The sequence below is a fragment of the Microplitis demolitor genome, chromosome 10 (genome assembly GCF_026212275.2).
Source record: "Microplitis demolitor isolate Queensland-Clemson2020A chromosome 10, iyMicDemo2.1a, whole genome shotgun sequence".
Taxonomy (NCBI): Eukaryota; Metazoa; Arthropoda; class Insecta; order Hymenoptera; family Braconidae; genus Microplitis; species Microplitis demolitor.
Genome location: NC_068554.1, coordinates 16,204,125 through 16,225,817, shown reverse-complemented (window position 1 = coordinate 16,225,817; position 21,693 = coordinate 16,204,125). Strand labels below are relative to the sequence as shown.

Here is a 21,693-nt window from a genome sequence, read left to right as displayed (position 1 = left end):
AATTTGATCATATTTGGTGCATTATTTATGTAGGATGTATCAATTTAATTATTGAATTTAAGTAATATGTCATGGATTGTAATACTTATACGTGTAAAGCAGACCAGAGATGCAAACGACGGACGCGCGATATTCAAAGTTGAACAGCATTGAGGCAGTACATTAGTTGGATGGGTGACCCCTTAGCAATATAGTAGTTAACTGACACTGTATTTTTTTTTTATTTAAATCCATGCATGATTATATATAATTACACGTCATCAGATCCTGTCAATTTTCAGATCGAATCTAATTTTTTCCGGGTGTACATATCTTTATATGATTATATAAGACTTTATATGATATTATAAGATTTTAAATGATTATATATGATTTTATAAAGTCATATAAGTTTTTATATGACCAATTTCATTATAAAACTTTATATGATTTTATATGAATCACTTTTATATGATTTATATATGATCATATAAGAACTTTTTGTCCCGGGACTATAATAGCCTTTAATTTCCATGCAACCATAAGCTGTTAAAAAAAATGTTTGAATTTTTAAAACACTGTATATAACGCAATAACCACATACAATTGTGTTTGAAATTTCATTGTAACGGTCGTACAGAATTTAAGATATACGCTTTTGAATTTTCAAATAAACGCTTCAGATTTTCAGATACATCGATTCGAAAATTAAAAAGAAAGTGTTTGAAAATTCAAAACAAAGTATTTGTATATTAAAAAGATTTTATTTAAAAATTCAAAACGAAGTATTTGAAAATCCAAAGTGTTGATTTGAAAATTCAAGAACGTGTATTTTGAATTCTATATGAAATTAGTAATGACATCTTTTTTAAGAAAATTAAAATAAATTTATAAATCTAGATTATTATTTATATTTTTAAAAAGTCCTGTCTTAGATCTAAAAGCGATTAAAAACAGACTAAAAGTGATAGTAAATAAAGTCTGTTTTTGACCTTAAAAACAATTGAACACATGTCAATAACTATCACAAACAAGTCTGATTTTAGTCTAAAAGCGATTTAAAACAGACTTAATATCATACGAAAATAAGTCTGATATTGGCCTGGATAAGGAATAGTACGGGCAAAAAGAGACTAAATTCCTATATGAAAAAATACGATTTATAAACTTAATCTAAAGAGAAGTATTTCAATGTAACATTTATTTTAAAACAGATCTCATTTTTTGACCCGGGTTTGAGATCTCATTTGAAAAATTAGACCGTAGGCTACAATTTTTATTTTTACACGACCAACTTTCAATAATGAGTTTTTGAAATATCGATTCACCAAGGCTTGAAAAATAAAACTGTCAAATAATTCTCTCATAAAATCCTCAAAAGTTTGAAACTAAAATCATTCAGTTCATAAATTTTCTGTGATATGATTGCCCACATATATATCACCTTAAGATTCATAAAAGTCTCAATAATTTACAATCATAAAATGCATCTGTGGCAAGTGCTTAAAGTTATTTAATGCTCGAATCTTGAATCCTCAGTCTTCAGTCCTCAGTCTTACTTAAAAATCTTAACACGTGATCATAAAGTCACAACACGCAACATTGTATCTAAAATAATTACTTCACTCAAGACTTTGTCAGCTTCTAAATTATTTTTAGATCAAACGAACAAAGAAAAAAAAAATAATCCCCGAATATATTTTACCCTAAAAATTTTCTGGTCTTTGAAACAGAGACTATTCTGATGTAAAATTTTTACGGTGAAAAGAAAATATATAAAAATGTTTTGTAAATAAAATAAATAATTAAAGTGAGTCTAAGTGTTTGCTTGTCATCAAAGGACGCAAATGTTTGGATTAAAGGCAGGACATTTTGAGACGGACCGGATATTGCTCTTAAGACTATAGGAGGGTATTAAACCCCGCACCAGCAAACATAACAAGTGACTAGACAAACAAATAGTAATCTTGTGCAGTGTATGTGTAAAAGGACAAATCGTTAGCGATAAATTAACCAGACTGAGGCTGAGTGTAAGAAACTTAAGTTGGGCGCCAAGACATTTTGTAATCGAAGATAAACCAGTAGATGTTACATATACAGCCAACACCCGAGAGGAGCTGAGACCATGGTACAATATATATATATATATATATATATATATAATATATAAGACGGATGTTTAAACACTGAGAACTATTGTCGAGGTATTTAACAGCCTGATATCAAGAAGAACGGGAGCAAACAACCAAACTCACTATTTGTAAGGGAGTTCGCTATCTTGATAAAGGACTGACGTTTAAGTTATCTGATAAATCATATTAAAACTTTTTTTTTTTAGTCAATATTTAGTGTGAATTTATTTTTTTACTTAAGTATATTTTTTGTTAATTTCAATTCGAATGAAATATGAGAGGTAAAACTTTTAATTCTAAAGAGATGAAATAGAAAAATAAAATTGTGTTTTGTAATATAAAGCGAATTTTTGCTTTCTAAAAATGTAAGAGTTTGTTTTGTAATCTACAGTAGATATTTGATATTTTTCCGAGTTAAAAGTATATCATTGGGAATTCGTTGATAATTTTTATTAAACTCGTTAAATTTTATCACTGATATAATCAGTGAATTTTTATTACTGATATGGCCAGTGAAATATTATCACTTATTATATCAGTAGAAATCGATCATTCTTAAGGTCAGTAAAATTTTATTAATGATTAAGTCAGTGAAATGTTATCACTTATTATGTCAGTACAAATTGATAATTCTTGAAGTCAGTGAAATTTTATCACTGATATAATCAATGAAATTTTATCATTGATATAATCAGTGAAATTTTATTACTGATATGGACAGTGAAATTTTATCATTCATTATATCATTACAAAGTGATAATTCTTAAGGTCAGTGAAATTTTATCACTGATTAAGTCAGTAAATTTTAGCTACTGATAAGCACAGTAGAAATTTAACATTGATTAAATTAGTGAAATTTTATTACTGATTATACCAGTGAAATCTTTTTAGTAATTACTTAGCTACACTTTTCACGGAAATGAACAGTGACTTTTGATGTCAAACTAGTGATAAAATTTTACGGATGAAGTCAGTGAAAATATTTCACTGATCTAATAGATAAACATCCCTTGTTATGCGCGTCAAATAGTAGCTAAGTAATAAATAGAATTCACTGATTGCTTCAGTGAAACAAAATTACTGATCGATTCACTGTTGGTGTCAGTGAAGTAGGACAACTCTGAATAGCCCTCCACGATGGATCCGAATTATGGTAAATTTGCCGCAGCTTACGGAAATTTACCGTAACATTCAGTGATTTATGGTATTTTACGGTGAATCGCGATAAAATACATCAATTTACTATAATTTACGGCATTTTTGCCGTAAGCACCGTATGTTCGTTTTTTTTTTACATTTTTTTAAAAGTGCAATATTGAACTTTACGGTGAAATATCACAGGCTTGTCGCAATTTCACGGTAAAATAACGTTCTCTTACCGTATACTTACGGTATAATTTACTGTACCGGTATATGAAATACCGTAGTTATACCGTGAAATACCGTAATTGGTCAAAATGTCGTAAAACACGTCGATTTACGGTATTTACCGTAATTTATCACAATTCGGATCCGCCAGTCTTAATTTATGGTTGAAAAGATGTATAAGGTAGCTTTATTCTAAATGCTTAGAGCCCTAGTGGATCTGAATTACGGGAAATTACCGTGTTTTACACAAAATTACCGCATTTTACCGCGATTTACTGCAAATTTGCCATACATTATGCCATGTTACCGCATTTTGAGGTAAATTGCCGCAGATAACGGTGAAGTGTCGTATTTTACGGCAATTCTTCTGAATACCGTATGTTGTAGTAAAATCCCCGCAATTTTACGGCTAATTTACGGTACTTTACCGCAAATTTGCCGTGTAAAACCACAGTATTGCCGCAAATTTTACTGTAAATTTGCCGTAAAATACAGCATTTTACCATAGGTTGCGGTAAATAACTGCATTTTGCGGTTATTTATGATTAAGTACGGTAATTTACCGTAATTTGGGTCTGCTAGAGAGTAGTGTCAACTGAGTTGATGCGGTAAATTTATCATAAAATTACGGCATGTTGATATCACTATTACGGTAAGTGTTGAGTAGCAATACAGTATATTAGCGTAACATTGCCACAATTTTACTATTGTACAGTAGACCTGCCGTCATATTACCGTAAATTGACCGTAATATTATATTCGCCAGGGTATCTATCAAAAGACTCTTGTGATCAGTGTTTTGACCAGCTACTTCTGATGAAATTTTTTACAGCAGTATCTTGTCTAAAACTTGTTCGTCTGATGATGCAGACTTTCTAAAGACTGAAGATACAGATTTAGGTAAGACTTGATTAACAATACTTCTAAATCACTTCCGCCGCTTAATTTATGTCCAAAATAATTGAAACATAGTTTTATAATAATCTTAAAGTTTTAATTTAATAACAATGTTTTACAAGTATTTTAGAAACGAAAAAAGAAATTTCTTTCTGTACAATTTCAACAGCATCTTGCACATAATTTTTTCCTTCCTGGATTACTGTTTGCCATATTACAAATTTGCGTCATTCTGTAATAGAAATAAAATGTTAAAACAAAACATTCGAAAAAAAGAACTGTCTTAAATTTTTTTTCCAACTAAAAATAAAAAATATTTCTGAAATAATATTTTACACTTACGTTAATTGGACCATATCTGATATAATTCTGTAAAAATAATAAAGAATACTTTTGAGTAATTTAACATTTACTTTTAGATAATCTCTGATAGCCAGATTTTATGGTCAGAAAATTGATGTCAATTAGTTATAAATTTGATAACAAATTTACACTTTGTCACATTGACTACAAATTGTTGTCATATCAACTTTCTCAGAAAGTTGTCATCAATTTAGCAGCAGCAATATGATGGCAAATTGAACAGAAACTTTCCGGAAATTTTCCAACAATTTTTTACCAGCCAACTTGTGCGTTCAACTTGGTGAAAAAGTTGCTGACAACTTCCTAGATAGAATTTATTTTACGTAGAAATAGTATCGATCAATATGCTGTCAAGTTAAGGGTAACATCTGACTATTCAACAATTGGGTACGAGCTACAACTTTTCCAGAAACTTGCCATCATTCTGCAGCTGCGATGTGAATGTAACTTAACCACGAAGGTTTCCGTCTAATTGTTGTCAACTTTTTTGCTCACCGAACTTATTGCATTTAAGTTGGTGACAAGTTGCCATTAACTGTTGCGTACACAACTGAGTCACAAAAATCTTGGCGTCAAGCTTCAGCTGAAGCTTACATCAATTTTCGAACAAAATGGCAATCAAAGAAAATGGTCGCTGAAACATTTTTATTAACTTACGGCAGCAATTGCCACTGCACCAGCGTTCTGTAATAATGATGAAACATGAATCAAAAAAGGAAATACTCTTTGAAATGGTACCCTGGTAGCAAACGTTTATCGTCAGAAAATTGGTGTCAGTTACTTGCTGTCAACTTGATAACTTCACAACTTGTAACCGCTGACTTTAAGTTGATTTTACATCAACTCTCCAAGGAAGATGGCGAGAATCTACTGCGCAATATAAAGGCAATGTATTGTTTATGAACTGCAGTGGGCAGTTAGCCTGCAGTTGTCAACATTTTCACACCAAATTCTGCGTTAAACTTGCCATCAATTTAGCTGTCAGGGTATAGTGATTCTGGACTTACAACTTGAGCTAAGAAACTTACAATAATTGAGAATACTATTAATAGAATAAGAAACATCATTTGGAAGTCCATTATTAGAGAAATGGTTGATAATGATTCGTAATTATAAGTTATAAGAAATCAAAATCTGTAAATATAAAAATAATTAGAAATAGTAATGTCCCTTATTAAAAGAAACGATTTGAAACGATTCGAAAAAAAAAAATTTTAAATAGTTTTCAATGCTTCTGAATACGTTGAATACTTTTGAATCGCCATTCTTATGATGGAAGTTTAATATTACAAATTGTTTCGAATCGTTTCTTTTAATCAGGGGTGCTAAGACTATTATTTAAAAATAATTTACCCTTTTGGGTTTTTTAAATTTGCACGTAAGTCTCCACTGCTAAAACTAATTGATATCTATAATTTATACCCACTACATAAGCTATTTTTAGAAAACAATGGTAATTACAATATTTATTTTTACTGAAGAATAAAGACATTCTGTGTTAACAAAACAGTTGGTTCCACTTGAATATATTCAAATGTATAAACGCGAATCACCTGGATAAATTTATTTAAAAACTCATCAGAGATAAAGAAATTCATCAACATTACCCAGGTAGAAAAGTTAGATCTGTTTTAAAATAAATGATGAATTTAAGTATTTTTTTTAACTTTCCGCTTAGAAAATCGATGATTTTCAAAACTTTCGGGAAGTTATTGTTTTCACCCCGATTTTCGAAAATCGAGTTTTCATCAGATGTCGACATTTTGGGGTCCTAGGAAGCTATTCTGACTATTTTCAGAATGATGTCCGAGTGCCTGTATGTGTGTGTGTGGGTGTGTGTGTGTGTGTGTGTGTGTGTGTGTGTGTGTGTGTGTGTGTGTGTGTGTGTGTGTGTGTGTGTGTGTGTGTGTGTGTGTGTAAATGGTCTATAGCGTTTTAACTAATGGATCGATTTGGATGTTTAAGGCGGCAATCGAAAGAGCATGTTGGCCATCAACTTTCCTGAAAATTTTAGATCATTTGATCAAGTAGACTCGAAAGTATTGGCGAATTACGAAAAAAAAAAAATTTTTTTTTTAGTTTTCTATTGGTTTCTCAGAAAAGGATTGAATGATCGACGCTAAAATCTAATCAGCTTTAGATTTCAATAAAACGCGTCGAATGCTGCCTTAACCATCTCAATCGGTTAATTTGTTCGAGAGATATCGTTAGAGAAATAAATGGTAAAAAATGGTTTTTTTCAAATATCTTAAAGGCAGCTGAATCGATCGCTTTCAATTCTAGTCAGCACTAAAATGCTATAAAACGCCCCTATTGCCACCTCAAACGTCAAAATCGGTTAATTAGTTCAAAAGATATCAGCGTTGAAATGTTAAAAAAATAACACTCTCTGTTATTTTTTCCAGAGAAATAAAAAATTTACTGTACAAAAATGTATCTGAAATCTTACAAACTTTTCTTCTTTATGGTCTCTTTTGATTATCAGATAATGCCATCAAACTTGTTCTTTAGTTTAAACTATATTATCAACGAAAAAATCGAAAAAACCCCGTTTTTAATCATTTTCTCAGATATTTTACATATTATTGCTCTGACCTAAGCCAAAACTCATTTAAATCTTAATTTCGATCATAGACATTGATTTCTGCCTCAATACATTTAGTTTATTGAACATAATCGGAAACTAAAATTTAAAAATCGCTTGTTCATTAATGATTTTCGATTCTTGAACTTTCGTACTTTAGCATATAGCGTAACTTGTTAGAGTTCGAAAAGCTCATAAAAATCGCATGCAATAAGATTTTCGAGCTCGAAAAGCTCGAAAGTATAGTCACATTAATATTTTCGAGCTCCTTGAGTTCGAAAACAGCGGGAAGTTTCAGGGCCGGCCCGCAGGGCCAACCGACGCCCGGATTTTTTTTATAAATATTGTCCATAAATAAAAATATTACAAGTCCATGATTTAATTTAGTTTTGTCTTTGCAAATTTTCAGAACTAAAATTTTTCAAAGTTCAAGAATTAATCTAATTTTGTCTGCCCGTAACGCAATCGTTTTTTAAAACAACAGGTCGAAAAAAGGTTAATATTTTTGTAAAAGATCAAAAACAGATTAAATAGTCCAATAAGACTAAAATCAGATCAAATTTTTTGGTCCGGGTAGATCAAAAACAGATTTATATTTTTATAAGGTAAATGTCCCAATACCGGAACAAGACCCAATACCGGAACGATTTGATAATCATTATATTATATTTCAACTCGTACGCGATGAAACTAAATAAAACTTTCTTTATTTGAAACCTTAATCTTTCAGTTCAAAAATAAGATATAAAATAGATTTTAGAAAATATTTATAATATGAAAAAAAAATGTTACTTAGAGCAATAGTCCCGGATTCATGACTTTTTCATGTCTCTTAATGATTTTGCTAAGAGATCAGTCAATGGTCTTAAGCTTATAGAAAATGCATAGAATTACTTTTTAATAATTTTTTTTTTTTGTATATTCATCTTGAATGACATAAAATTCAAGAAAACATATTAAAAATATGAAAAAAATAGTATTATTATATTAATTTGACTGTTCGTCTATTGGTACACCAAAATGAACCCGTGCCCAGTACCGGAACAGCGAATCATATTAATGTTATCGATAGACATTAACGGTGAGTTTTATTGACTGGCTAAATCAAGTACAATATTAATTATTACTGGAGCCCTAATATTTAATGCAGTATGTATGATTGTTATAAAAAATACATCAAATATAGATAAACTCTAATTTAAATCATAAAAGATAAATTTTTGTTTTAATTTTTTTTTTAATTATTTTTCTAGTATAACCTCAAATGATTCATTTTGTTTCGATTCTTTAGTTCAAAATATTTATTTTCATTGAATATTCGATCATTTTAAAATTTTAAATACATTTTACATTATGGGTGTGACATAGCAGACATCAGACAAATTTAAAATTATTAATAAATCTAGTAAATAATTAATAATATAAAATTTAAAGAAATGCAAATTCAAAAAATTTTGAAATTAATAGTGCTTTTGTGTAAATATTATTTTTTTAATTATTCATCTTATTTATTTATAATTTTAAAGTTTTCTGATGTCTGCTACATTCATACTCGTTTTACATTAATATTATTTAATAATCATTAATATTTTCACCATGAATAAATGCAAAAAATAACTTATTTTATTTACTGTTCCGGTATTAGGACAACCGAACTCCCGTATTGGGACAAGGCTATTTCAGCGTTCCGGTATTGGGTCTTTTGGGTGTCATAGAAAAAAATTTTTTTTTTATATTAAATTTAAGAAAAATGAACTAATTTGATTATTTTTGAATTGGTAAATGTCTATTCTATATGATGTTATAAATTATTTTGGTTTATAATTTATTTGAATATTTTTAAAACGATAAAAATCAGTCATATACCCTTCGTCGTTCCGGTATTGGGACATTTACCTTAGTAATTCAATAATATACCAACTAGTCTAAATACAGTTCAGTTAGATCAAAATCAGATAAAATTTTTCGACCCGGGAAAGATATCATTATAATGATACCTTTGTTTTCTTATGAGAGAGGGGTGGGAGGGGAGGTAGGGTCTATAAATTAAATTTTTTTCCATTTTCTTATAGCTACACATTTTAAGAATATTGTCTCCGAATTTGAAGTCGATCAGAGCAAAACTCTCGGAGTTATTAACTAATCGTTCTTCTCAAAAACTAGAGGCTGAAGACATCGAAGCTGCTGCAAGAACTCTACTTTATGGAGCTGGAATCGTTGATTCAGTGTTAGTTAAAAAAAAAAAAACATTTTATTTTTTCTTTACTTTTTTAGCATCTAAAATTTTAAACGCATTTTTCTCGAAATTACTTTTTCAAAGTCCGCGAGCACTGCTATTTAAAATCTACATTACCGATTCATTTCAAACTTGGTACACACTTTCTAAGTATAAAAAACTTTACCCCAACGTTGAGTTTTAGAATTTTTTTTTACATGAAGGGCGTTTCCCACCCTAAAAATGACGCAAATTTTCATAAAAAAATGGTAGTTTTCATTTAAAATGACCACAAAAAATGAAAACAAAAATTATCAGGGAACGTTTGGGGGGAGGTTTTAATAATGCTTTGATTAAATTTCAATGGTTTTTTTTTTTTTTAAATAATTTTCAGCTGAGATACACTGCTCACCGCAAATCATGTTTTTCTAAAGACGTTCTGGGAAAAGCTCCATCACCGGCTTGTTTGCGAATACTATTACCTAAAAAAATTACCTGATGTTGTTGAATATAAGCTTAATAATGTTCAAAAGGTTTTAATAAAGTGGCTTAATCCATACGCCTAAAAAAAATTCATGAAAAAAGCGTTTTTTTCACGATTTAGCTCCCCCCCCCCCCATAAGGAAGTCTACTAGAGTGAAACTTCGAAACAATTGATTTTTTTTTTGCATATTTCGATAGCCTTCACCTTGAAAAATAACATACTAGAATTCCTAGTGCATATTTCAAATGGTTATGCTGAGTTACAACCACCTGAAGAGCAACCGCTCATTCTCGAAAATTCATTTTTAAAAATCGCTGCAGTTATAACTCGAAGTTCATAAAAGTTCAAAAATTCATTACTCATGTACTAATTGCTCTCTAAAAATCAGACGTTGTTCATTTCATAGTTCTTTTTTTCCTCTAAAATTCACTTCTCGTGTCCGTTTATATCCGACAATTAGTTTCCACGATAATGAAAACCAAAGCCACTTTCTTTGCACCAGAAATAAATATTGATCTCGTTTTTAGGAAAAGTTATTAAAATTTTCTACGATCAAAAATAAATTCTTCAAATAAATCACCAGTAAATATATATCGTGGCTACATAAACACGATTTTTTTTTTTTTTAATAATTAATATCGATATTTAAATAATAATAAATAACAAAATACCTCATGCGGTTTTGTTTCGAAACATATCCAAGCCCTATTCAAATTTATAAAAATAAATTATGAGTGAAAAAAAAGTCAGCAGTTTGACCAGGCCTTTAAAAATGTAGTAGCTGAATAAATTATGTATCATTATTATTATATTTAATAAATATAATAAATATATATTTGTCTAGGATTGAAAGTAATTTATATATTTTTTATGAATTCCATCTTTAAATCTGACGTTATCACAAATTATTAATGTGTGTAATCATTCATCAACCCTTTCTGACCTTTTTCGACCCTTATCATACGCCATAGGCATCAGAAAACGTGATACATATTTATTAAGACCGGATTAGGTCATGAAATAAATCTATATCATTAAAAAACAAACATTCATTTTTATTTTTTGTTTTCGGCTTCATATGCCAGATGATAATTATAGAAGGTACATTTAAGAAAATTTAAACGTTGTAAGGCAATTGAATATTTTGGAAAAGTGCATCCAGATTTTTTTGGCGCCATTAGATTAGAAGGAATAAATTTTTCTAGGAACCTAAAATTTCTGTTATGACTATTTTGAAAAAGAGTTGACTTCAGGAATTTATATCAAGAAATCTAATCAACGAAAATTAATTACATGACAGCAAAAATTATAGACGAAAGTGTCATCTTTCTAATGAGACATATAACGAGTTTAAATATTGATAAGTTTCGAAGTTATGATTTCAAAAAAAAAAAAAATTCAAGAAATAGTTTCAATAAAAATGTTTTTTTTTTTTTTTTTTTTTTTTTTTTTTCTATATATATTTTGGAGATATTTTAATAGAAAAAAATATATGAGAATTATTGATGATGCATATAATATCAAGGATATAAAATAAGCTATAAAGTCACGTAGCGAGTTATTTCCGTTGGCTCTATATGCTAATTTTGAAGCTAAATCTCAATGTCCAGTCCAAGTACGTCATCTGTATCCTGATCCCAGGGCTCTAGTTGATATAGAAAGGATATTGAGTGCTCAAGAGGATTTCATGATTGATAGGACGCATTAGTGATCATCTAAGTCTATTTTTCATCAGAATATCTTGAATTTTCTCGATTTCAGCAGATATTTTAATAATTTTATCTTGCGCTGTCTTATATTATCTTTCTAGCAACGCAATAAGCTCAGTACTATCTCATAAATTTCGTTAAAAAAATTTGCTTAAGAAATTTAATCAATCTACCGATCTGGAGCTAGATTTTTGGGCGCCATTATTTGAAAATCTGCAGTAACTTTTGAGCTATTAGAAATTTATTTCCTATGTTGTATGAAATACTTTCCCATTACATGGAAAAGAAGTTGATGAAGAGCCGAATCAATCTAAAAATACTTTTTGCAGTAATAACAATAAATTGTGAAAATTCAACCATCGGTATTTGCCATCGGTAATGAATTTCAATGTTTTTATTGTGATTGTGGGAATAGAAACTCCAAATTTTGTTACTTTACAGTTTATTACACATGCTGGCAAGTAGAAAATAAGAAAATTGGAGTTTCCCACAAGACGCGTACATAGCTCCTAAAATATTCGTAATGGATTCTTTTTAACTTTCTAATACTCAGCTGCGTTTAATGATATCAACGTGGTTTTGGTTACAAATGGTAGGGCATTTGGTGTTCTTCAAAAGTGCCCATAGTTACTTAGCTGTTATTTCAGTCGTTCACTTGTGTCCGTTGCGGAACTCATTTTTCCTGTGAAATTGAACTTTATTAGCTTGATACGCTTACCAATGAATGTACACTAAAAATGCTAACAGGAATCTTATAGGAAATTTTATTCCCTTCAAAAGAAGTTCTATGAGTCAAGTCGCTAAAGCCCATAGTTTCCGAGTTATAGTAATTTTAATAATTTGAAAAATAAAATATCACATGTAATTTTTTTTTTTATATTATATTTTTCAACTTATTAAAGTGACTATAACTCAGAAACTATAGACTTTAGTGACTTGAATAATAGAACTTTTTTGAAACGGAATAAAATTTTCTATGAAATTTTCATTGACATTTTTAGTGTGCTTTCATTGGTTTATGTTCTGCAAGTCAATAAAGGTTAATTTCATAGGAAAAATGAGTTCCGCAACGGACAAAAGTGAAACAGCTGAAATTACATCTAAGTTATTATAGGCACTCTTGAAGAACAACAAATGCCTTACAATTTACGACTAAAACCGTGTCGATGTCATAAAATGCAGCTGAGTATTAGAAAGAAAAAAAAAATTTAATTTACGTGTATTTTAAATGGGAAATCTTTGAAATCAAATGGAAAGTACTTAGCATTGGAATTAAGAGCTCATATTTGGTGAGAATTTTTTTTTTTTCGATGTAGATTAAGTTTTTGCTTGAGCACTTGAAAAAAAAAAAACTTTGCACAAATGAATCACCCTAGAGATCATGCATTAATCTTATGCATGTTCATGCCTGAAAATTGGCCAGCCATAAGCATGCGTGATTATGCTTGATCAGGCATAATTATACATTCTCATGCATAATCACGCATGCTCATGGCTGGCCAATATCCAGATATGATCAGGTTTGAGCAAGCACTGCCCGAGTCAGAATTAAAACAGTAGTTTGAGCCTCCAAAGCCTCAGTTCTTTTGATGTTGAACTTGCCGCTGAATGTAATCTGTTACTTAAGTCCTCGATGTCCTAAAAGTAGCCTATGGAGGACTTAATCACCTTTTTGAAATAGTATTTTAACCCTTCATGGCCTACCATATATTTCAAAATGCTATTCAAGTCCTCCATAACCTAAACAAAGCGCATGAAGGACTTAGTCACCTTTTTAAAAATATGTTTTAACCCTCCAAGACCTACCATACTTTTGGTCTGTAACTTCGAATGAGCTCAATTCTTTAGCATGATATTATTGTTATAATAATATCTGCGTTCTAAATACATAAAGATATTTCCTACTGATCGTGAGCGTCCGAGTAGCAGTGCAGCAGTGGTTGTGCTTCATATTCGTTAGATCTTGGTTTGGAATTCTGGCACCAGCAGATTATTTGTCAGCAGTTTTTTTAAATTTCTTTGGCAGTTTCCGTTATTCAATACATCATTCGTATTTATTGTTCACATAAAATGATTAATTAATCATATACTAATAAGTCAAAGGCTCTAATTATTCAATTCGAATTTCGAATGACAGTACTATTCAATTCAAACGCCTATTTGTATAACTATAGCTATTATTATTAATATTTTAACTTTTATTATTTTTCAACTCACAACAAAATATTTATTACTAAGAAATTATTTTTGGAATATTTAAATTTCAAATTTTTTTCAATCATCGTGCCCATTTATAATTATTGGCTCCTTTTCCCTTCTGTTTCTTCACCAATTGTACGCAATCCGATGAGAGTCTTTCTGGATCTATAAATTCATGCTTTGGAGGCATATTTTAACTTTTTAAAAAGATGATTTGAACCTAGACTTGGTAAACGCGGACAAAGCTACCAAGTTTAGGTTCAGATCACCTTTTTAATGCATGAATCTTCATATTCTGAAAAGATAATTTGAGCCTCCTTACCCTCATGTAGGATCTGGAGGCTCAAATCATTTTTTTAATTTTGACTCGGGTGAACATTCCCTAAAATTTAAGAAAAAAAAAAAAAAAAAAATAAGAATGATGATAATTAAATTTTAAATTAATGTATAAGAGTTTTAACTTGATGGACTTTCACTTGAGATAAATCTGCATCCAAATAAAGGCAGGAAACAACAGTATCCAGAATAAGAGGGAGACTAGGATTCAGAACTGTTAACAAAGGCAGTACTATAGAATCATGAATTTTTGTGTCTTTATCGGTGTGAAGCGGTAAATTCCTGTCAAAATGAGTAACCATAGGTCCTATTTACTTAGAGTATGTCTGAAGTGGGACTGAACGCCGAAAACAATTATTTATCAGAATTAATCTATGGGCTCAAGCGAGATTGAGAAGACGTAGAGATAAATTTATTAAAATCCAATGTTGTAGATCGATTATGATTTTAAATAATCTCAAGGTCGAAATTTGGATGATTTGTGAAATATTATTGAATTTAAGGAGTAAAATAAAAAAATGAAATATCAATTTTATCAATTCTTTCTTAACTTATTAATTGTGTAATAATCTATTGTTTTAAGGTACGATAATGACTTCTGTAAATTCAACGGAGTGGGAACAATAGATTAAAAGTCATTAATTTAATTGACTGTGCGTCTTTTTACTTTCTATATAAAATACATATTATGCATTGATATTTTTAAATGTATTATTTGTTGACTTTAATATTCGAAAATAGATGTTGTTGTTTCAGATCACCTTGGAAAGTTTTTAGTTACACGGAGAGAAAAACATGGGAATTTTTCCCATTTTGCTCAGAAGTAATTCTTATGTTGACAAAGCAAATTTTGCTTTATCAACAAGAACTGAAAGAAAAATAGAGTTTCAAAGTTTTCGATAAAATTTTGTGTGATTAAATTAATTTTTTTTTAGTGCCTACCAATAAAAAAATGTTTTTATAAATTCAATTAATATAAACGCGTACGTAAAAGTCAATTGCTTCGTGTTTCCGAATGATGATCCATTCAATTAATTAATTTTCATGTACTTAATAAATTGCGTGAAAATAACAGCAGTTTACAAATATTTTCTCTTTACATACATGAGAAGTTTTAGATTGTTCACGTGGGAATAATTTCCATGTTAACATTGAAAATTTCCCTATGCTGACATTAAGGAATTTCCGAAGTCATTAAAGGAATTCTAGCAATGTTATCACAGGAATTTTTTGAATGTCTGCATAGAAATTTTTCCTATGTTAAAATGGAAAAAAATTTTCATGTTAACATTGGAACTGTTTCTATATTACATTGAGATTTCTGCAATGTTGGAATAAGAAAATTTACATTGTCAATATCGAAATAATGTTTATGTAACAAAGCAAAATTTACGATGTGACATGGTTACAATTTACATGTTGACATTTAATTGCTGAAAAGGAGAGTATAAAATTTTGAATAACTGACGGGTACAATGAAGATTATATGTACAATAGGTTACAATATTTTGAATAGAAATAAATTAAAACGTATTTTTATTTATAAACGAGTTTATTGAAAATTAAGTTGACAGAAAAATATCAATTTTTCAAATAGTTAGCAAGTATACTATAAATCTGACGTTGTTTTTGCTGTACTATGGTTCTTCAGCATAGCCATTGTGAAAAAAATCACCATTTCTGTCTAATGAGTGTTGGGGTCTCAAGATTTCAATCCGATTTGTTCTGTGGTGTGCTTTTGGGAGATAGAACATCCATGACATATAACATACCATCAAGGGCAGTATCAACAATGAGAGCAACTTCTCCTGTCGAATTTGCAGAAACTTTATTTACCCCTGATGTATTTTGAGATCCAGAACTAGGACCGACTTCTTGAGGTCCATCATTTGGAACATGGCTAACCACTTTGGGAGATAGAATATCCATGACATCAAATACAGCATCGAGGGCAGTATCAACAATGAGAGCAACTTCTCCTGTCGAATTTGCAGAAACTTTATTTACCCCTGATGTATTATGAGATCCAGAACTAGGACCGACTTCTTGAGGTCCATCATTTGGAACATGGCTAGCTACTTTGGGAGATAGAATATCCATGACATCAAATACAGCATCGAGGGCAGAGTCAACAATGATAGCAACCTCTCCAGTCGAATTTGCAGAAACTTTATTTACCCCTGATGTATTTTGAGATCCAGAACTAGGACCGACTTCTTGAGGTCCATCATTTGGAACATGGCTAGCCACTTTGGGAGATAGAATATCCATGACATCAAATACAGCATCGAGGGCAGAGTCAACAATGATAGCAACCTCTCCAGTCGAATTTGCAGAAACTTTATTTACCCCTGATGTATTATGAGATCCAGAACTAGGACCGACTTCTTGAGGTCCATCATTTGGAACATGGCTAGCTACTTTGGGAGATAGAATATCCATGACATCAAATACAGCATCGAGGGCAGAGTCAACAATGACAGCAACCTCTCCAGTCGAGTTTGCAGAAACTTTATTTACCCCTGAACTATTATGAGATCCAGAACTAGGACCGACTTCTTGAGATCCGTCATTTAAAGCAAGGCCAACTAGTGACGGAATTTGTGGAGTAGAGGCTTTAATCTTCAACGGATTACATTGAGAACTTATTACCAGCGTTGCTACTAGCTACAGAAAAAAATATCAATTATATCTTTTTTTCGATAATGAAATTCGTCAATAACGTTATGCAAAAGCACAAGGAACCATTTTTTATTGTTAAAAAAAAATTTACACTTACCAGAAAGAAAAGATTTAACTTCATCATTATGCCTTTCGATGTACACTTAGACTAATAACTGAAGCCGAAACTAGATATTTATACTAATTATCAAACATAAATCACAAAGGAATCCGTCGGCTGGGGATTTCCAATTACGTAGATTTCGATAAAAATTATCATGTATTAAGTTAACGACTTATTTGTTTCATTATCATCTTCTATCGTTATCAAATCTAAATTTCTCTTTAATCTTATTCTTTTATTTTCTAGTAATTTCTTATATTAATTATTATTTCACAAATTTTTATTAATTTTCTAACATCTTCCAACAAAGAATATGAAGTTAATTTCGAACATGCATATACTGTATTACACGTCAGTGCGTAGTCATGTTATGAAATCAGACTCGTTTTCTCATAGTTTTCTATATTATACATACATATTATATATTAGGGTGGCCCAAAAAACCTACTATTTTTTTTTCGAGTCTCTTACGAAAATCTGTTGGTTTACGATGTTTTCAGAGGCATCTCCAAAAATCAGCTCGATAAAAAATTTTCAAGAGATCACTCACGAATTTTGAAAATATCGAAAATTATGGAAATTTGAATTCTTATTTCAACTTTTTTTCTTCCTCGTGGCAGCAATAGTTTATATTTGTGAAATCATGTCTAACGCTGAAAATTTAAGCCCAAGATTTAGATATTTAAACCTCGCTCATGAATTTTGAATGTTTGCGAGTGCTGTTTTTTAAATTTTTTCAAGCGACTCTTGAATATTGACAGTAAAGTTTCTCGATTTTTTCACTATTAATTTTTATCACAATGAATGAAAATATTATTCGAGGAACCTAAATAATAAGTTATTTACATACTTTTTTATTTTATTAAACAATTTTTGGGTTTTTTCGCTTATTCAAAACTTACCAAATTTCATTGTTTAAGAATTTCCTGTACATTTTTGGTCATGTAAAAGTTCTATTTTAGTAAGATGACAGTAATTGAGTTATAAAAAAATACAAAAACTAATTCAAAGCATTAGTCACATATTATCAGTTAATATTCCAAATATTCGAGCGCCGTTTAAATATTCGAATTTTGGGCTGAAATTTTCAGCATCGATATAATCTTACAAACATAAACTATTGCTTCCACGAGAAAGAAAATATTTAGAAGTAAAAAATCCGAATTTCGATCATTTTTGATATTTTCAAAATTCGTCAGCAACGTCTTGAAAATTTTTTATCGTCGATTTTTGGAGAAGCTTCTTAAAACATCGTAAGCCAATAAATTTTCATAAGAAACTCGAACAAAAATAGTCGGTTTTTTGGACCACCCTTATATATTGTAACATGATGGAAAATTCGACATCGACTCGTGGTTTGAATTTATTTCAAATAAGAAATAGTTACCGGATGAGCAATTTATAGTGACATCTAGAATTAACAATTTCGACTCCGACTGAGCAAACGATCCACCGGATGGATTGAAAAAGAGAGATCCGGGATAGCCTTCGTACCTAACGGACGCGTTTTTGGTACTCTGAACAATTCGACTCCGACCAACCGGAGAATTTCGATTCCAATTGTTGAACAATTCGATTATTGGTCAACGATTAATTAAAGTGACCGAGACCTAAATTCCGAGTGAGCGATAGCCCGACGACTGTGAACAAGCCGAAGCCTCGGCGCGAAGCCTAAACAAAGTGGGCAACCGATTTGTAGTGAAAAAGTGACCGTGGTTGTGTAATAATAATTAATAAAATAGTTAAGTACCCGTGACAATTGTATGATAGTGACATTACGCGTTACCGAAATAAAATATTATTTTATATTTTATTTTATTCCACTCAAGCAATTCTGACAATTACGGATTATCTGTTCCTCATTTGCGTCGACCGTCTTGTAGCCTCGCCGTGTAAGAATACTCTGACGTCACCGGTTAAGTATTTCGTTAAGAACTACGTCGTGTGTGTTTGTGAAATAAAAGAAGAGTATTTCCATTTCAACAACTGACGACATTTTTTGTTTTGAGCAATGAACTGACTGTTTTCGAACAACTACGTTTTGTTGTCCTTTGGTTTATCTCGAGTCAAGCCGACAACGGCATTTATTGTTTTCTGTAACCGATAATTTGTGTGGAACCAATCAATTATTTGTCTATTGAATATACGACTGCTTTGTTTAATTCTGATCAATTATTTTTTCGTAACCTTAACTGCCTGACCTTTCCCCGATCCGCCACCCTGAGCCGACGTTTTTTTTTTTAAATCAGTTATTTGGTGACTATAAAATCACCTGGCGCCCAACTTGAAAAGTTCTGACCAAGGTTGTAAAATAGTAAGTGTACTCGGATTTCACTCCGGTAGATCCCCGGTGGTGTAAAACCCGTTACAATATATACATATATATGCCATACTTTTGAAGCATTGAAATTTTTTTTTAATATAGAAATCAACATCTTTCATGGTTTTAAGTCCAAAAAACTTATATATTACACATTAAAATTAATATTCGTTAATTTTTTCTTGTCGCTCATAAAATAATCTTCTCATTTGTTTACACTGAATGATTATATTTAGTTACTATTAATACCATTAGGTTATAATAACCATCTAAGCATCAAAGAAACAGTGTAGATTATGAATATAGCATTACTTTATTTTGCGTAAATGTTATATTAGTATATCATCTATATATTTTTTGTCAAATTCACTATCTGAAGTTCTCCGAGAAAGGTGTCTTTTTTAACTCTCAATAACGTGTAACACTATATATGCATGTTCGAAATTAACTTACTAAATCGATTACGAGAGCAATCTACCATTTTAACTGTCGGCTGCCCTTTCTTAAATTTATGGTAGAAAATGAACCCATGGAAATTTGGCTCCATTAAGGGGACCCGGTAGTCTAGAGGCTGAAAATTTCATGATTTAAAAATTTTTTTTTTTTATATGCTAATTAATATCAAACCTTTTGAAATTTTGAGGGATTATTTTATTGTTGTTTGTTACGTTTTGGGAAATTACCCAAAATTAATTAAAAATAAAAATAGTTTTAAATATTTAATTTTATCCAGGTTTGGCCTCGTTAGTCTCTATAGACCCCTGGTGGGCCGTAGTCGTCGATTATTTTATTAATTATTAATTTTAATTGTTTTTCGCGATTTAAAGTATTCTCGTTGCCGGTTCCAACTCCATATTTTTATTATGACAGCAGGTGAATGGATGGAAAATCGGCAGGAAATTTGAAGGAAACCCGAATTGCTGTTGAACACTCAGGGTTATAGGACAGGGTGGAACTGCTAGTAAGCGCTCGCCCCTGGGTATTAATACGGATATGGATAGGTCATAGTGTAGGTGAAAATATTGGGGTGCCAATTGGCACCCCATAATAAGGTTGAATTAATTTAGAATTAACTGCGAAGTTTATTAAGTATATAGAGAGCAGAGCAGAGGTTCAAGCTCTAGGTAAAAAATGTAATTTATGACTCGATATAATTCAAATAAAATTTATGACTCTATACAAACTAAAATTGTTTATATAAATGAATCTATGTAAACTAAAGTTGAATGTTTAAACGACTGTATATAATCCAAAATTAAAATCCATTTTAAGTAAAGTAAAGAATTTCTTTGCTTATGAATTTAAAGCTAAACCTGAGATGACCGGTTTTTTTACATACATGTGTAAATAATTGAAATTTTTAACTATATTTATGACCCTAGTCATAAGTAAAATTCAAAATTACAATTTAATTGTATTTTTTGACGTAAGTCAATCAAAGATGATTTGAACCTAGACTTGGTAAACGCGGACAAAGCTGCCAAGTTTAGGTTCAAATCACCTTTTCAATGCATGAATCTTCATATTCTGAAAAGATAATTTTAGCCTCCTTACCCTCATGTAGGATCTGGAGGCTCAAATCATTTTTTTAAATTTGACTCGGGTGAGCATTCCCTAAAATTTAAAAAAAAAAAAAAAAATAAGAATGATGATAATTAAATTTTAAATTAATGTATAAGAGTTTTAACTTGATGGACTTTCACTTGAGATAAATCTGCATCCAAATAAAGGCAGGAAACAACAGTATACAGAATAAGAGGGAGACTAGGATTCAGAACTGTTAACAATTTTTGTGTCATTATCGGTGTGAAGCGGTAAATTGCTGTCAAAATGAGTAACCATAAGTCCTATTTACCTAGACTATGTCTAAAGTGGGACTGAACGCCGAAAACAATTATTTATCAGAATTAGTCTATGGGCTCAAGCGAGATTGAAAAGACGTAGAGATAAATTTATTAAAATCCAATGTTGTAGATCGATTATAATTTTAAATAATCTCAAGGTCGATATTTGGATGATTTGTGAAATATTATCGAATTTAAGGAGTAAAATAAAAAAATAAAATATCAATTTTATCAATTCTTTCTTAACTCATTAATTGTGTAATAATCTATTGTTTTAAGGTACGATAATGACTTCTGTAAATTCAACGGAGTGGGAACAATAGATTAAAAGTCATTAATTTAATTGACTGTGCGTCTTTTTACTTTCTATATAAAATACATATTATGCATTGATATTTTTAAATGTATTATTTGTTGACTTTAATATTCGAAAATAGATGTTGTAGTTTCAGATCACCTTGGAAAGTTTTTAGTTACA

General features: G+C 30.4%; 1 protein-coding gene and 1 long non-coding RNA gene across 3 annotated transcripts in view; both read right to left on the bottom strand.

Annotated features, from left to right (window-relative positions):
* Nucleotides 1–4,465: 4,465 nt before the first annotated feature.
* Nucleotides 4,466–21,693, bottom strand: part of LOC103580456 (uncharacterized) — a 35,788-nt gene continuing 18,560 nt past the window's right edge. The window contains exons 1-5 of one of the 2 annotated variants that reach the window (XR_549594.1): nucleotides 6,093–6,214; nucleotides 5,768–5,873; nucleotides 5,397–5,423; nucleotides 4,719–4,745; nucleotides 4,466–4,608 (exon numbers count right to left, since the gene is read on the bottom strand). This is a non-coding gene — a long non-coding RNA (uncharacterized LOC103580456). Of the gene's footprint in view, nucleotides 4,609–4,718; nucleotides 4,746–5,396; nucleotides 5,424–5,767; nucleotides 5,874–6,092; nucleotides 6,215–21,693 lie in introns of those variants that run through there. The other variant, XR_008404453.1, reaches the window with a different exon arrangement.
* Nucleotides 15,910–17,156, bottom strand: LOC128668814 (uncharacterized). Its single transcript, XM_053742567.1, has 2 exons — nucleotides 17,046–17,156; nucleotides 15,910–16,933 (listed from the first exon to the last, which is right to left on the bottom strand). The coding sequence occupies exons 1-2, from the start codon at nucleotides 17,070–17,072 to the stop codon at nucleotides 15,977–15,979; spliced, it is 984 nt and encodes a 327-aa protein (XP_053598542.1). The 5' UTR covers nucleotides 17,073–17,156; the 3' UTR covers nucleotides 15,910–15,976.

What these genes read in the sequence shown, in the direction of transcription:
- LOC128668814 (XM_053742567.1), bottom strand. Translation starts at nt 17,072, where the DNA reads ATGATGAAGTTAAATCTTTTCTTTCTG. An exon ending in AGTTAAATCTTTTCTTTCTG is followed by an intron (nt 16,934 to 17,045) that starts GTAAGTGTAAAT and finishes TTTTTTCTGTAG; the next exon opens with CTAGTAGCAACGCTGGTAAT.